The 15,890-nt window shown below is 40.0% G+C and overlaps 1 protein-coding gene across 15 annotated transcripts in view; it reads right to left on the minus strand.

The window, feature by feature from the left end:
- Positions 1-1,301: 1,301 nt before the first annotated feature.
- The window catches only part of CNTRL (centriolin), a 96,257-nt gene continuing 81,668 nt past the window's right edge, over positions 1,302-15,890 (minus strand). For all 15 annotated transcript variants that reach the window (XM_077968172.1, XM_077968177.1, XM_077968175.1 and 12 more), the window contains 10 exons: positions 13,522-13,679; positions 12,450-12,523; positions 10,886-11,074; positions 10,245-10,470; positions 8,762-8,967; positions 7,031-7,171; positions 5,093-5,359; positions 4,878-4,940; positions 3,385-3,591; positions 1,302-1,749 (listed from right to left, as the gene is read on the minus strand). In XM_077968172.1, coding sequence (XP_077824298.1) covers positions 1,726-1,749; positions 3,385-3,591; positions 4,878-4,940; positions 5,093-5,359; positions 7,031-7,171; positions 8,762-8,967; positions 10,245-10,470; positions 10,886-11,074; positions 12,450-12,523; positions 13,522-13,679 — 1,555 coding nt within the window. In that variant the 3' untranslated portion in view covers positions 1,302-1,725. The remainder of the gene's footprint in view (positions 1,750-3,384; positions 3,592-4,877; positions 4,941-5,092; positions 5,360-7,030; positions 7,172-8,761; positions 8,968-10,244; positions 10,471-10,885; positions 11,075-12,449; positions 12,524-13,521; positions 13,680-15,890) is intronic.

Here is a 15,890-nt window from a genome sequence, read left to right on the forward strand (position 1 = left end):
ATGTGTGTGCCAGACACTGGGCAGTACACTTTGGAAAGAATGTGAAATCCTTTTAATTTTTAATCCATAGCTTACTGCTTGTGCAGTCACCTGCTTCTCGAGGTTACTCATTGCCCTTGGACCTGTGAGGAGGCCCTCAGATTAGTAATTGGTGCTTAGTACTATTTACACTTAAATAGATGTTTCAGTACAATGTTCAAGTCTTTTTTTTATGGATAATAAAGTGATGGAGTAATTTTTTTTTTTTTTTTTTTTTTTGGTGGTGTACACGTTAATAGGTAGTACAATTTCTTTGGAAAGATGTCTTTTGAAGCCAGATGTTAATGTTCATACATTACCTCCTTTCTCAAATTCCATAAGACAACAGTTTTGGGGAACTTTTTTGCCCATGTGTCTGCTGTTTTAAGTGTGATTTTAAAAACATGAGTGGTTCGGTTCAGTTCATTCCCTTAAACAGAAGAAAAGACCAAATAATTACTTTCCATTCCTCTTCATGTGGGAGTACAGGGTTCATGTGGCATTTTAGAGAAAAGAAAATTTATCCTCATTCAACACAGGCCCAGAAAATTGTGTCCCAGAAGGATGTCAATAATTGTGACTAGGCCAGGCCTTTTAGCATTTTGCTAAGACTTGAAACAAAAAATGTAAATACAAAAGAAATCAAGTTTTGTTTTGAAAGTAGATGCCTTCTAGAACTTACTGTGTATTAATAAATTGTCACTTTCATTATCTTTATTGTAACTCCATTGATGCCGTATCTTAACAGTCCACTTCTAGCCAAATAACTGTTTTGGAATAAAAACCTTGGTGGTGAGGGATTACTGCACTGTGCTGTTCTGTATTATAGTAACATGGTAATATGCCTGTTGTGACTCAAAAGCTGTCTAGTGATCTAGAAAACAGTTCCCGAGAATATTTTAAAACTTACTACATATTTCCCCCTTGGGAATAATTATGCCAGACTGTGAGAGCAGTTGCTATTCTAGTTTTTAAAGAAATATATACATCATGGAGTTGAGCTGTTAATTTGAATTTATCACTGGGTCATACTCTCCAAGGTACAAAATTTTTCTGATTCTCCACCAAAGAATATGTTGGCTGAGGAAAGACATCTGAAGCATAATAGTTTTATAATTGATGTATTTCCAAATGATGAAATCTTCATTGATAAGTATAACGTACTTCAGCCTCCAGGTAAAAGAAAACCACCTGAAAGCTTGCTTACTTGGAATTAAGGTAAAAACTTGACAGCTTTTCCATAGAATTACCTGTGAAGTGTAACGTCAGCGGACAGACCCAAGTTGATTGTTATCTTTTATTTTTATATGAAAAATAGATTTCAAGCAAAATTCAAAAATAACACTATAAATAAAGAGGGCCTTAAGTACATTCTTTTTGTTAATAAGATTTACCAGTTTGTAGGTTCAGATACGCAGTTAAAATCACTGGTTTTTATTAAAAAAAAAAAAGTTACAAAGATACAAACAAAAAGGCTTAGCCGCATGGTTTAAATTCCCATATGCAACTATTCCCATATGTACTATGTACAAGTTATTTATAAAAACATTGGCATTAATGGTATAGGCAAAATAAACTACATTGAATTTTCAGAATCTTAGTTCACTGGATCTTGATTTAAAAAAAAAACAACTGACATTCCAATGATAAAGTCAGTGAGGTAGTGGAGGTGCTTTCCTTGAATATATTTACACAAGACAGTATTCCTCATCTGGCTGAGGCATTCTTTTCCTACAATAAGACAAAAGGAAGGATAAATCAAATTTTTGAAACAGTAAAAACAGTCTTACTAAGTGATGGCATGATGGCTTATAGGTAAATTACATATTTTGAGTACCTCTTTGTAAAAATGTCTTAAGATGAACCAGTGTACAAAATTCTGAGAGAAAAAGTTATTCTTAAAACTGCTAAAATTCAAGATCCTCCAATTAAAAGTTCTAGTTTAAAAAAAAAAAAATCTGTAACATCTACCCAGTGAGGAGGGATGGCATCAGTGCCAGTAACTAGTGGTTCTGATGGACCTTGTAGAACTTGTTGGAAGGAGCTCTCAGCCTTTTGGCTAAGATCAAGTGTAGTATCTATTCTTACCAGAAAAGAAGGGAAATAAAGTGTTAGGCTCAGAAGCCAGCCCCCTAACTTTTAACTAGTTCAGGCTTTTATCCCACGTAGGCCTGGATTACAACCCCAGACTTCTAAATAATTCTACCAATCTCACCTCTACCCATTGTGCGTTGGTTGCCTTTAAAGCACCTAAATAAATCTGGCTGCCACCTTGAGCTGGTAATTGAACCTGGCTCTTAAGCCCTTGTGTACTCTTCTCCCACGACTCTGGGCTGTCTTATCCCTAAAGCTTCCCTATTCAATGCCCAGTGCCTCTCACACTCCTCCTCGAACCCTGCCCTGAGGCCCATGATGATTTTGGCCTTTACCTGACTGCGTCCCACCACAGACGGTGTTAAGATAATCATATTCAGATGGCCCTGCTGCTATTAATTAGCTGTGTGACCAAGGTGAGTCACTTGCCCACCTTGGGCATATTAAAGAGGCAACAGTTCTTGAAAGCTCCTTGTGGCTCCACCATTAAAATATACTGCTCTGTGGTAAAGAGAGATTAGCCCGTAAGTCCTACTGTTGTCCTTTGCTATGTCCTTGACCAAATCATTTATCATTTTGTACAGATTACTTACCTATATAAAGGGATAATTCCTACCTCCAAGGATGTAAAAATTAGACAATGTATATAAAGTTTTTTATGTGCACACAATAGGCACTCGAAAATGGAAGCTGTTACCTATCTCTGACAGTTACGTGTGCTACTACTTACCAGTTCCATGAACATATTTCATGTTCCTCTTAAATGCTTATTAACCTTATCTAAGCTCACACAGAAAACCTTTGTGAAATTCAGGGTTTTTATAGACCCTAGGTTAAGAGGTCTGAATTCCAACTTCTTAAATGTAAGTTACAAAATGCAGGGAGACAGACTAAACTAGGACTCATACTGGCCTCATAGGTCTAAGCTCTTTATATTGACAGAGTAGGAAATAAAGAAATCCAGAAGTGGAGGACATGAATAGAATTAACTCTATCCCTGCCAGGTCATCTAATCTGCAGTTGTAGTCTGTTTCCTAAGCCATCAGCTTATCCACCTCTACCAAGTCTTTGCTAAAACAAGTGTGGTGGTGTGTGCCTGTAGTCCCAGCTACATGGGAGGCTGAGGTGGGAGGATCGCTTGAGCCTGGGAGGTCAAGGCTGCAGTGGGCTGTGACAGTACCAAGCAAGACCTTGTCTCAAAAAAACAAACAACAACAACAACAAAAACAACCCCAGGCTATTGTTTTGTTTTTAAAAACAGCTGCTGTTTACCTGATTTTGTCCAAGTTGAGAGTCCTCTGTGAGGGAAGACTCCAGCTGAGACAGACTGGGTGACGATGCTGAATCTGCAGAGGTGCTAGTGACCAGTTCCCCTAAAGCATCTACTTGTCTTCTCAAACTGTGTAAAGTGCCCTCTGTCTGCCGCTTTCCTTTAATTAATACTTCTGCTTGCTTGGACATACAGTGTCGGAGTTGGGCCTGAAAAGTGTTACAAGACTTAGGGTTTGACACAGAAGAAATGCACCAGAACTACAGCTCAGCTTCCTCACATACACTTGACAGGCAAATCTGGCTAACAGGAATGGTTGTCGAAAATGTTCATCTTTAAAAAGAATCGTAGGAGGTGCCAGGTAGATACTTAGTGAGCATAAACCTTTACTTTTCTGTGTTGTCATTAACTGGGCCTTTCACTTGGCCCATTTTTTCCATGCTAGCAGTGCTTAGGATTTCTGTATCCCTTGCTTCTCCATTAAATTATTGCCTCATCTCTTTTTTCCTTCTCTGTTATGACTGAGATCAGTTAGTTTATACTTGACACCTGGAGTGTCTCCTGATTATGTATTTTTTTTTCCTAAGCCTTAGTTTCTTGTCTGTAAACTCACTAGGTATTTAATCCTCAACTTCATACTACTTTTTGGCTTTTGCCCCTGCTATAATCAAATTCTCTCAAAGTCTATAGCAGCGCTGTCCAACAGAACTTTCTGCAATGGTGGGAATGTTCTACCTCTGGCTATCAATATAGAAGCCACTAGACACATGAGGCTATTAAGCACTTGAAATGTGGCAAATGAATAACTTAATTTTTAACTTAATTATAATTTATTAAAATTTAAATAACCACACATGGCTGGAGACTATTGTTGGACATCACAGGGCTCCACTCAATACTATAGCACTGCACTCTCTCATCCCATGCTTTCTACATAGCCATTCCCCCCAAATAAATGTAACCTCCCATCTATACTTTTAACTCTCACATCTTTAGGTCAACACTGATCAGTAATCCTAGACTCCTATTTTTGGCTGCCTACAGACAGACATCCTTCCCTGGATATCTCACAAGGCCTTCAAAGTCAACATGTTCGGAGCCAAACAGTTAAGCCAAATTCCTTAACTGACATTCAGCCTACTTTTCCAGTATCCCAAATCTTTCCTGCCACCACTGGCCTGTGATAACCTTATAGTTCATCACTGTGTTTCTACTTCCTGTCCCAAATACTTAGATTCTATCAGTTCTAGCTGAGGTAAAGCAGCATTACATAGGTTAAAGAACACTAGAGTCGACACAAGTCATTGCTTTGAACACTGACTGCCGTTTACTGTGTGACACCAACTCCTCAGAGCTTCAGACGTGCCATCCCTGACACTGCCGGCAGTGCTGCAACAGCATGGATGTGAAAGCATCAGGTAAATGTAACTTTCCCCTCCCCTCCCCAATGTGCCCAGTATCTCATACTGGTTTTTTGTTTGTTTTAAAGGGCAACCTTGAGTCGGTCTTCCCGGTGACGCAGTTTCTCCCGGAGTGCTTCTCCACGCCAGTGCTCATCCTTTCTCAGAGGGAAAATGGAGATATCAGATACCACTGCTGCTACAAGTGGAAGCCAACCAGCCTTTCCCTCCCCTACCCCAGCACCCCCACATCTGTGTTTTAGCTTGGCTGGGGGAGGGGAACCCAGAGAATAGCAGGATAAACCCTTACCATTATGTGAACTTGTGAAAAGTTCAGTTTTTCTTCAAAAGGTCCCTCATTTATGGTAAATGGAAAGTTCTCTTTCAAGCTTTCCAATTCTCCTTCTAGGTTTTCATTTCTTTCCAAAATAGCTTCTAGATCTGCTGGTAGTTCTGGAAGAAACTGATTGAGATTCTTCAGGCTGGTTCTGATTTCATCCTTCACCTCAGATTTAAGTGTCCTCATTGCATCACTGATTTCCATTTGTCTTCTCTCCAAATCTTTTTGGTTTGCCATCTAAACAGTGAGTTGGTGTCAAATATCATTGTATAAAATTTCAGACTTACTTGGAATTGAGCTGAATGATGTGCCACGTATTTAAAGATCTATAAATATCAACTACTATAATTACTAGAACTGTAAAAACTTGTGATTTTTCAGATAAGAATCTACAAGCTACTGAATAAATTATTTTATTGGCATTTTCACTGGAACAACTTTCATTTAGAAAAGGCATGTGCATAAAGTTCCTTGAAGACAATCTCTTTGGAGTCAGACAAAGCTAGTTACCAGTCTCATTTCCAGTATTACCAGTATGACTTAGGGCAAGTTGGCTAACATCTGATCCTCCATGACCTCATTTATACAAGGAGATAAATACCTTCTGCTCAGAAATGTGAAAACTAAGTGAGAATTTACATGAAGTACCTCAGTGGCACCCAACTGGCAACTAGAGTAAGCCACAAATGAGAAAAGGGCCATTTATTGAAATAAGTCATAAGTGATCTGGATTATAAATGCTAATGCTGGAATTTTATAAGTGAAGAATCTGGTGGCTTGAGCAATATACATTTTTTTTTTTTTTAAAGACAGGGTCTTGCTCTGTCACCCAGGCTGGAGTGCAGTGGCACAATCTTGGCTCACGGCAGTCTCAACCTCCCAGACTCAAGCAATCCTCCCACCTCAGCCTCCTGAGTAGCTGGGACTACAGGTATATGCCACCACACCTAGCTACTTTTTGTATTTTTAGTAGAGACGAGGTCTTGGCATGTTGCCCAGGCTGGTCTTGAACTCCTGAGCTCAAGTGATTCACCCACCTTGGCCTCCTAAAGTGTTGGGATTACAGGAATGCACCACCACACCCAGCCTAGAGGTTTCTTAAAGTGTTACCAATTGCATTTGATGCCTGAGACTACTCTATGTGGCTCTACCCCATATACAGCTTAGTGAAAATGAGATTTATACCTACTGCTAATTGCCTTACCAAATTTGCAAAGGCAAAATCACTAAGGGCTTGTGGTCTTTAAATAATTGTTTTTAGTTATTTTTTCTTGAATCAAATAGTAGGTATATGTGGGGCGTCAGGGGATTGGAAGCACAGATGAAACTAGAATGGCCACGTGGGGTCATCCAAAGGACTAAGTATAGCAGGGCCAAATAAGTGGCTACAGCAGCCCCTGCTAGAGTTCAGGGATGGCCCAGATGCTCTAAAGGACACCAGCGACATCAAGGATTAGAGACTCTACCAGTCCAGGCATGAGCTGATTTAATACTCTCTGCCTGGCTACATTATGTGATATCAAAGGTTTCCCCCTGGACCATCTTTTCTTGCTCAAGGGGTAGGGGAGGTTTTGGCTCCTATAGACTTGTTTATGGCATAAAATCTAACATTTCAACGTAGTTCTTTGGGACATGAAATATGATGCTCAAGAATTACCTTTTTTCCTTGAAAAACTAACATTTTAAGAGCTTGTCAAATTTAAGAGAATTTTGAAAGTATATTTTTAACAAATAGTGGAGGTGCATTTCTAAATTTTAAGGCTAAAAAACCAGATTTGACTTAAAGAACATTCTTATAATCAGTTTTTCTATACTACTATAGAAGGGATATTAAAAACAATACAATCTGCCTGAGCCCAGTGAGTCCTCTCCCCCCAGGCTGGCCAGCTGGGCTTCCTGGGCACACACCTGTTTCTTGAGCTCCATGTACTCATACTGCATCTGGTTGAGCTCCTTCATCAGGCGCCTGGCCCGCTCATGGTTGTCCTGGGCTACCAGTTCAATTGTTGCCATTTCCTTTTGCATGCAGCTGTTCTCCTGTTTTTGCTCCTAGCACAGGAGGAAAAAAATAACTCTGCAATCCAACAAGTGGAGGTGTGGTTTGCTGGCTTACACACTCACTAGCTCTATAACTTCATTCCCCATCTGGGCCTCAGCTTCTCTAGCTGTCAAATAGGGAAAACTCTATTTTCCTTTCATGGGCAGATCAAATACAGCTGGGAGTATATACACGTCAGAGTCTGTTAGCATCACCTTTGATAATAAGCTACTAACCCTTTCTGAGTCTTCATTAATTGTCTGTAAAATGAGAATAATAATAGCTATCATCACAGGGTTACTGGTAGGGTTAAATCTGAGACATCTATATTCCATCTGTATGATGATCTGGCCTATCACTAGTTAGAAGTGTATCCCCTTTGAGAGACACACATGGTTTAAAAGTTCCTTTCATAGAACAGGGCTCCACTAATCCCTCCAGAGGGTACTGGAAAAATCCACACCCTTGACAGTTCCATTGCTGCTCAGCTGCCTCCATCCACAATAAATTATTCTGACCTATCTGAGTGTCACTTCCCAAATTTATTTCAAGGATGAAAGCATGGTAGATTGAGCTTCCTGGTTTTAGGATAATGATTAAAGCTAATGTTGGCCAAAAAGGGCAGGATGAGAAAAATTTGTAAGCACTGACTACAGCAGTGTAATAAAACTGGCTGGGCACGGTGGCTCACGCCTATAATCCCAGCACTTTGGGAGGCCAAGGCGTATGGATCATAAGGTCAGGAGTGCGAGACCAGCCTGGCCAACATGGTGAACCCCACTCTATTAAAAATACAAAAATTAGCCAGGTGTGGTGGCATGTGCCTGTAATTCCAGATACTCAGGAGACAGGATAATTGCTTGAACCTGGGAGGTGGAAGTTGCAGTGAACTGAGATCATGCCACTGCACTCCAGACTGGGTGACAGAGCAAGACTCTGTCTTGAAAATAAAAATAAAAATAAACCGTCTATGGGCCAGAAGCAATAGCTCACTCCTGTAATCCCAGCACCTTGGGAGGCTGAGGCAGGTGGATCACCTGAGGTCAGGAGTTCAGGACCAGCCTGGTCAACCTGGTGAAGCCCCATCTCTACTAAAAATATAAAAATTAGTTGGGCGTGGTGGCGCACACCTGTAGTTCCAGCTACTCAGGAGGCTGAGGCATGAGAATCGCTTGAACCCGGGAGGCGGAGGCTGCAGTGAGCTGAGATCGTGCCACTGCACTCTAGCCTGGGAGACAGAGCAAGATGCCATCTAAAAAAAAAACCGTCTAGAGAAGGCTTCTTCAACACCCCCTCCACCCGCCAGTGGAGGTGTAAACTGAGGCTCACTGGCAGAACATGCTCTCTACTTTGTGCTGATAATGGCTGTTCACATGACAGTCTCCCCAGCCAGCCAGAGCTCCTTTGAGGCTGCACCCCTGTCCCAGGTAAAACTTACCATCAGCTTCAAGGACAAATGATGCATAAATACACCAATAACAACAGTTGGGTTCAGGACTGTGTTGATGGGTAATTTATTTTCTCTATGTTGAAGTGGTGTGGCAGTTTAAAATTTTAAATGTATCTTTTGCTCACAAACTGCCACGGCAGCAGGTACTCACAAGAAGGTTTTTCTCCAGCTGGCTCCGCTGGATCTTAAGTGCTTCCTTCAGGCTGGCCACCTGCTTCTCAGCTTTCTTTCTTTCTGTCAAGAACTGGTTCCGCAGGAGGCTGAAGTCTGCCCTCATAGAGTCTGCCTCTTTCTGGAGGGCCAACAGCTCACCTGACTTCTCCACCAATTGCTGCTCCCTTTCTGAAAGCTGCCGTTCTGAAATGAGCATTTGCAGTCGGTTTAGCTAAAGAGCCCGAGCCAACTGTGGGCAGAGCTCCCCTTCCCTTGTGGCAGATGCATAATGGTGATATGCGACCCATGCAGGTGCTTTCCTCCATTACAAAGTCTTACAAGCCTACCCTGACCCACACTTCAAAGGCCCAGAAAAAGACCCAGATAAGGGTGCCTTTTGAAGTAATTGGTTCCTGGAGAGACTGATCCCAGAGTGACAGACAGCTACTATCTTCTCTTTCAACTCTTTGAGACCAGTGAGAGGAAACCCAGCACCAATCCTGAAGTGTGTGGAACAGATGAAATGTTTTTTATAAACACTAATTTTCATAAAGGGAGACACAGCAGTACAACATCCTTCTACAGGAAGCAGTGCAGTGGAAAGTGCACATGATTTGGAGCTGCCTCCTACACTGGCATGAGCCCCATTTTATAATGAGGAATACATTTCCTGATGTTCAGTTAGAATCATGTATGCAAATGCTTGGTACATAGTGAGTACTCGACAGAGAATGCTTACAAAATAAAAGTGACATTTAAAAGATATTTTTCTTATCACCCATATTTTACTTTTCAACAACTCTGGCATGATCAGAATTGGACATATTTTTTTTAAGTTTCATTTTAATAATGAAATGATTGGGTCTGCATATATCAAGAGTTCCCAGGGAAAAAGGAATAATAACCCTTTTAGATCCCCAAGCCCACAACATTTTCCAAGCATTATTAAACCCTGGAGCCTAAGAAAGAGAAAAACCATTTACTGATGTGAGAACAATCATTTACCCTGGATTCCCATGTCAACTTCATTTATATATGGTTCAAGAGAGAACAAACTGACTTAAAAGCAAACACCTGTATTCCGGTACCATTCACTAGGCCAAATCTGGACAGAAGAACTGTTAATATGATTTTTTTTGACACTTGAGATGAAGGAGATCATTATTCCCAAAGCTCAAAGGTAATATCCTTTAAGAGTATCTTTTGGCAGTTATTCACTTGAATGTTCCACTTTCTTGAGATGGCATTCTCAAAGGAGACAATACGAGCAAGGAAGGACTTTCTGGTCAGTCTCAGGATCACATCTCTTCTCTGAACCTGCTTCCTCATCTTTCACAGGGCTGTCATACCTCCTGCTTTAACTTCTCCTGCTTCCTCACCTGGCTCTGGCTGGGGTCTGGATATCTTTAAATACTTTTGCAAGACAACCAGCAGAGCCAACCCATACCCCATCTCCCAGTGAGAAGTTCCAGAATACATACTAGTTTGGGAGAGCGTCTTCTCCAGGCTCTCACCCCACCTCTCCTCTTCCTGCAGAATCCTAACACGCTCTTCAGCCGCCAGCACCTTTGAGAGCACTTGGTCCAGTTTGCTTTTCTGGTCTGTTAATTCCTTTTCCAGCTGGTGCTGTTGCTCCTTCAGTGTCACTTTGCTGGTTTCTAATTTGCTTTCTTCACTTTCTCTCTCTTTCTGGAGTCTCTGAAATATCTTAATAAAGAGTAATCTTGATTAGTCATAAAACAACAAATAGTGTCCCAGAGAACCTGCATGGACATGAGACAGATTCCAAGTTCAAAAGAAAGTAGAAGACAGCCCACAGGGACAACTCCATTACAGAGGTGATCAAGAGGGCTTGGGAAGCTGTCTGGCCAGCATGTGAGGAGGGGATTAAAGCAGCAAATGGCACGTGGCCATTAAGTATCTTTACAGGACCAATGTTCTATGATCATTAAAGGTCTCTAAGTCACATAGTTGGTGTAAACGCCACCCATGGCTACACAGGGCGGTTAAGCGACACACAGTCCCATGGGGGATATTTCTCAGCAGCTTTCTGCCAGGGGAAAAATAGGCTCACATGAGCCACAAAATGCTTCTTTTATATAAAGTCATAAATGTGTAGTACCATTTCTTGTTGGACTAGTTTGAGCTTGTTTTCTTCAATCTCACTCTGAAGCACTTGAAGTTGTTGTTGTTTTGTCTCCTCTTCTTTCTGACAGTCTTCAAACCTATTTGCCCATTCACTGATGTCCTTTTGGAGTCGGGTCTGCTCACTAAGCAATACATCCTGATGCTTGGTGGTGTGAAGCAGGTCCTTTAGGTGAAAGAACAAGTGGAAACTACTAATAAAGCCATCTTTACTAGAGGTGGCCAGGTGCCAATCCAGTATCTACTAAGTCTGACAGAATGAGAGGCATAAAAGTTTATTTCCTTTATTATCTTAATAAACTTATAGGTACAAGAGAATTTAGATGTCTAATCCAACTTTTATTTTATTTATTTATTTATTTATTTATTTATTTATTTATTTATTTGACAGTCTTGCTCTGTTGCCAAGGCTGGAGTGCAGTGGCATGATCTTGGCTCACCGTGACCTCCGCCTCCCAGGTTCAAGCAATCCTCCCATCTCAGCCTCTTGAGTAGTTGGGACTACAGGCACATGCCACCACGCCCAGCTAACTTTTTGTCTTTTTAGTAGAAATGGGGTTTCACCATGTTGGCCAGGTTGATCTCGAACTCCTGGCCTCAAGTGATCCACCTGCCTTGGCCTCCCAAAGTGCTGGGATTACAGGCGTGAGCCACCATACCCAGCCTGTGTCTAATGTAACTTTTTTTTTTTTTTTCCTGAGACAGAGCTTCGCTCTTATTGCCCAAGTGGGAGTGCAATGATGCAATGCCGGCTCACGGCAACCTCCAGGTCTCGGGTTCCAGTGACTCTCCTGCCTCAGCCTCCCGAGTAGCTGGCATTACAGGCATGCGCCACCACGCCCAGCTAATTTTGTATTTTTAGTAGAGATGGGGTTTCTCCATGTTGGTCAGGCTAGTCTTGAACTCCCGACTTCAGGTGATCTGCCCGCCTCAGCCTCCCAAAGTGCTGGGATTACAGGTGCAAGCCACCGCACCTGGCATAACTCTTAATTTACATAATAGAAACTAAGGTCTAGAACTCGCCTGAAGTGCTCTGAATTACAGCACTAGTCTCACAGGACAACACTGAATTCCCTTTAAGAAAATCATTAGAAGTATAAGGGTCAAAAATCTGCTATATTCAGTATCTGACAAGATAGAGGCCCAGATTTGACGGTTACTCTATGGCTCAAGGAGTAATCAAATCTAAGCCCAGCCTTTAAAGTCCTCATCTGTGCCATGGATTAGAGATGACCCATCTGGTCCCTGAAGCCCCAAGAAGGGCTGCTGAGAGACTGTTGCTGGGCTCTGGTCTAGCCACCACCCTACTTACTAGCTTTGAGTAAAACTTTGTTTGTATCAAGAGTTCTAAGGCTAAAATAAATTAGCAAACCACTGCTCTCCACCAAAACTTTTATTTATGTGACAGTTATGTTATATAAATGGCCCTGGAGTATCTGCTGTTGTGAAGAGGAACCAGCCTACTTGATTTCTTTGTTATTTAAACCAATTGTCTGCATACCCTCAGTATTCTACTAGAATATTACATTTGTTAACCTTACCTGTTTTGCTAGGTTCAAATGGTCTTGGACATTAGCTAGTTCCTCCTGCAGTGAGTTTACTGCTTCTTGTTTTTCTACAGAAATGACATTCTCATGAAATAAGAAATACATACATACATACAGATTCCCATTAGCATTCCCAAAAAGTAGAGAAGTTATTTTACGCTTACTTCTGTTACATGTATGACTATGCCATACTATCTCATTAAAGGCCAAAAGAGAGTTATATGCACAATCCACATTTGGCCTTGGAGCTCAGGTTTTTAAAGATTTTCATGTTCAAAATCTCACAACGAAAAAATTACAGATAATGTTAGGTGCATAGTTTAAAAACAGCTACCTTCTGCATTGCTGGTAGAAATAGAAACTTAACCTTTCAGGAAGGCAATTTGGGAATAAATTTTATATCTATACTGGCTTTGTCAATTACTAGCTGTGTGACCTCTAGCAAATCACTTCTCATTTAAGCAGTCACAAGAAAACTAAGCTTCGGTTTCCTTATTTACAAATGAGTAAAATAACTTTTATCTCATAAAAATGTTATGAGGATTAAATGAGAAAACGAAATATCAAGGACATAAAAAATGTTCAACAAGTATATTATTAGATAGAATTACTCAGCAATTTCTTTAAAAATTATCATATTTATAAACATTTGATAATTTTAAAATCTTCATTATTTACATCTTTGCTTTTCAAACTAGACACACACCCCTAGGAAAAATCTGGAAGGATATTCACCAAACTGTTACTAGGAATCTATGAGGAGTGAGGTAAACAGCAATTTTTATTTCTTTTTACTATGTTTTAAAATTGTTCTCTAAGGAAGATGAATTAGGTGTTTTTTTTTTTTAACTGACTTTGAGATAAAATGCACATATTACGTCCTATTTAAAGTGTGTAATTCAAAGTCTTTTAGTATTTTCCGAGTTGTGCAACCATTACCACAATCTAATTTTAGAAAGAAACTCCATGCTCCTTAGCAGGAATTACTTCTGCCATAAGAAAAATCAAACAAAGAAACTAACAAAGGGCAAGGAAATCACACTTTCACTGTTCTGCTGCCTTATACCTTGGAGCTGCTGTTGTATTGCTGAAATGTCGTTATGCAGTGACAACTTGTCTCTGTTTAGTTGGTCTAGTTCCTGCTGCAGTTTTCTGACATTCAATTCCAACTTTTCTAAGTTTGATTGCTCCATTTTGCTATTTTCTTCTGCTGCTGCTAAAACCCTACCACAGAGAATAAGTAAGACTGTCAAATATAAAATATTCAAGCACACACAGGAGATGACTGAGGAACAGTGTTATCCTTTCACAACATACAGTTATGGAAAGTATAAAAGATTATAAATCTTCACAAAATTTAAGACAACTCATTTTCAAAATCTTATCAGCTTTCTAAGTGGAGACTTTTTTCAAATGACTCATTAAATTGAAGTTTTATAAAAATCATAGATTAAAAACATGGATAACATTCAGAATTCCAAAAATCTGATAAAAATGGAGCTGTGACAATAAAAAAAGTAGAAAACGATTGTATGTACAGTAGGATCTGTTCATATAGCAGACATGCATGAGCATGTATTGTAGTATATAAAGGGAGTCATACAGTATGAACTTGCTTTTGGTCTGGCTTCTTTCACACAGCGTAGTTACTTTGAGATTCATCCATGTTGTGTGTATCAATACTTCATTCCCTTCTTATTGCTGAGTAGTATTCTACAGTGTGGATATACCACAATTTGTTTCTATTTACCAGGTGATAGACATTTGGGTCATTTCTAGTCTTTGGCTATTACAAATAAGGCTGTCATGAACATTAGTATATACACTGTGTAGAAATATGCTTTCATTTCTCTTGAATAAATATAATACCTAGGAGTGGAATGGCTAGATCTTCCGGTAGTGTATGTTTGATTTTTAAGTAACTGTTAAACTGTCTTCCAAAGTTAAACAGTTACTTAATACCATTTTACATGCCCCTCAATCATATATGAAAGTTCCGGCCAGATGCGGTGGCTCACGCCTGTAATCCCAGCACTTTGGGAGGCCGAGGCGGGCGGATCACGAGGTCAGGAGATCAGGAGATCGTCACCATCCTGGCTAACACAGTGAAACCCCGTCTCTACTAAAAATACAAAAAATTAGCCGGGCGTGGTAACGGGTGCCTGAAGTGGAAGCAGGAGAATGGCGTGAACCCGGCAGGCGGAGCTTGCAGTGAGCCACTGCACTCCAGCCTGGGTGACAGAGACTCCCGTCTCAAGAAAAAAAAGAAAGTTCCTGGTTAATACTAACATTTGGTATGGCTGTTGTTCTAATAGGTGTGTAGTGATATCTCGCTGTGGTTTTAATTTGCATTTCCCTAATGATTAATGATCCTGCGTATCTTTTCATGTGCTTATTTGCCATCCATTTATCTTCTGTAATGAAATGTCTGTTCAAATCTTTTGCCCATTTAAATAATTGGGTTATTTTCTTATTGAGTTTTGAGAGTTCTTTATATATGTATTCTGAACACAAGTCCTTTATCAGATACATGGGTTGCAAATATTTTTTCCCAACCTGTGACGTATCTTTTCATTACCTTAACAGTGTCTTTTGAGGAGAAGATGTTTGAAATTTTGAAGTCTAACTGTATCAATTTATTATTTTATGGATCATGCTTTTGGTGTCATACCAAGAATTTGTGCCCACTCTAAGGTCACAAAAGTTTTCTACTATGTTTTATGTTTTCTTCTAGAAGTTTTATATTTAGGTTTTACATATATGATTATGGTCCTATATATAAACATAAAAATAAATATGTGTATATATACATATTTTTTGAGACAGGGTCTCACTCTGTCATCCTGGTTGGAGTGCAGTGGTATCATCATGGCTCACTGTAGCCTCGACTTCCCAGGCTCAAACAATTCTCCCACCTCAGCTTCCCAACCTGGCTATTTTTCTTTTTTTTTTTTTTCTTTTTTGCAGACACAAGGTCTTTCTAATTGTGTAGGCTGGTCTCAAACTCCTGGGCTCAAGTGAACCTCCTGCCTCAGCCTCCCAAAATGCTGGGATTACTGGCATAAGCCACCGTGCCTGGCCTCATTTTAAATTAATATTTATATATTATACAGAGTGAGGTATGAATTGAGGTTCTTTTTTTGGTTTTGTATATCCAATTGTTTCAGCAACATTTTCTAAAAGACCATCTTTTCTCTTCTGAAAAAGATGCCTTTGTATCTTCATCAAAATCAGTTGTTTACATATATGTCAGTTTATTTCTAGACTTTCTATTCTATTCCATTGATCTATGTGTTCATCTTTATACTAATACCACAGTGTTTTGATTACTACAGGTTTACAAAAGTGTTGCAATCAGGTAGTGTTAGTCCTAAATTTTTGTTCTACTTTCTAAAAGTTGTTTTGGTGTCATACCTAAAAAACTGTATAAATTCT

This window comes from Macaca mulatta, chromosome 15, assembly GCF_049350105.2.
Source record: "Macaca mulatta isolate MMU2019108-1 chromosome 15, T2T-MMU8v2.0, whole genome shotgun sequence".
NCBI lineage: Eukaryota > Metazoa > Chordata > Mammalia > Primates > Cercopithecidae > Macaca > Macaca mulatta.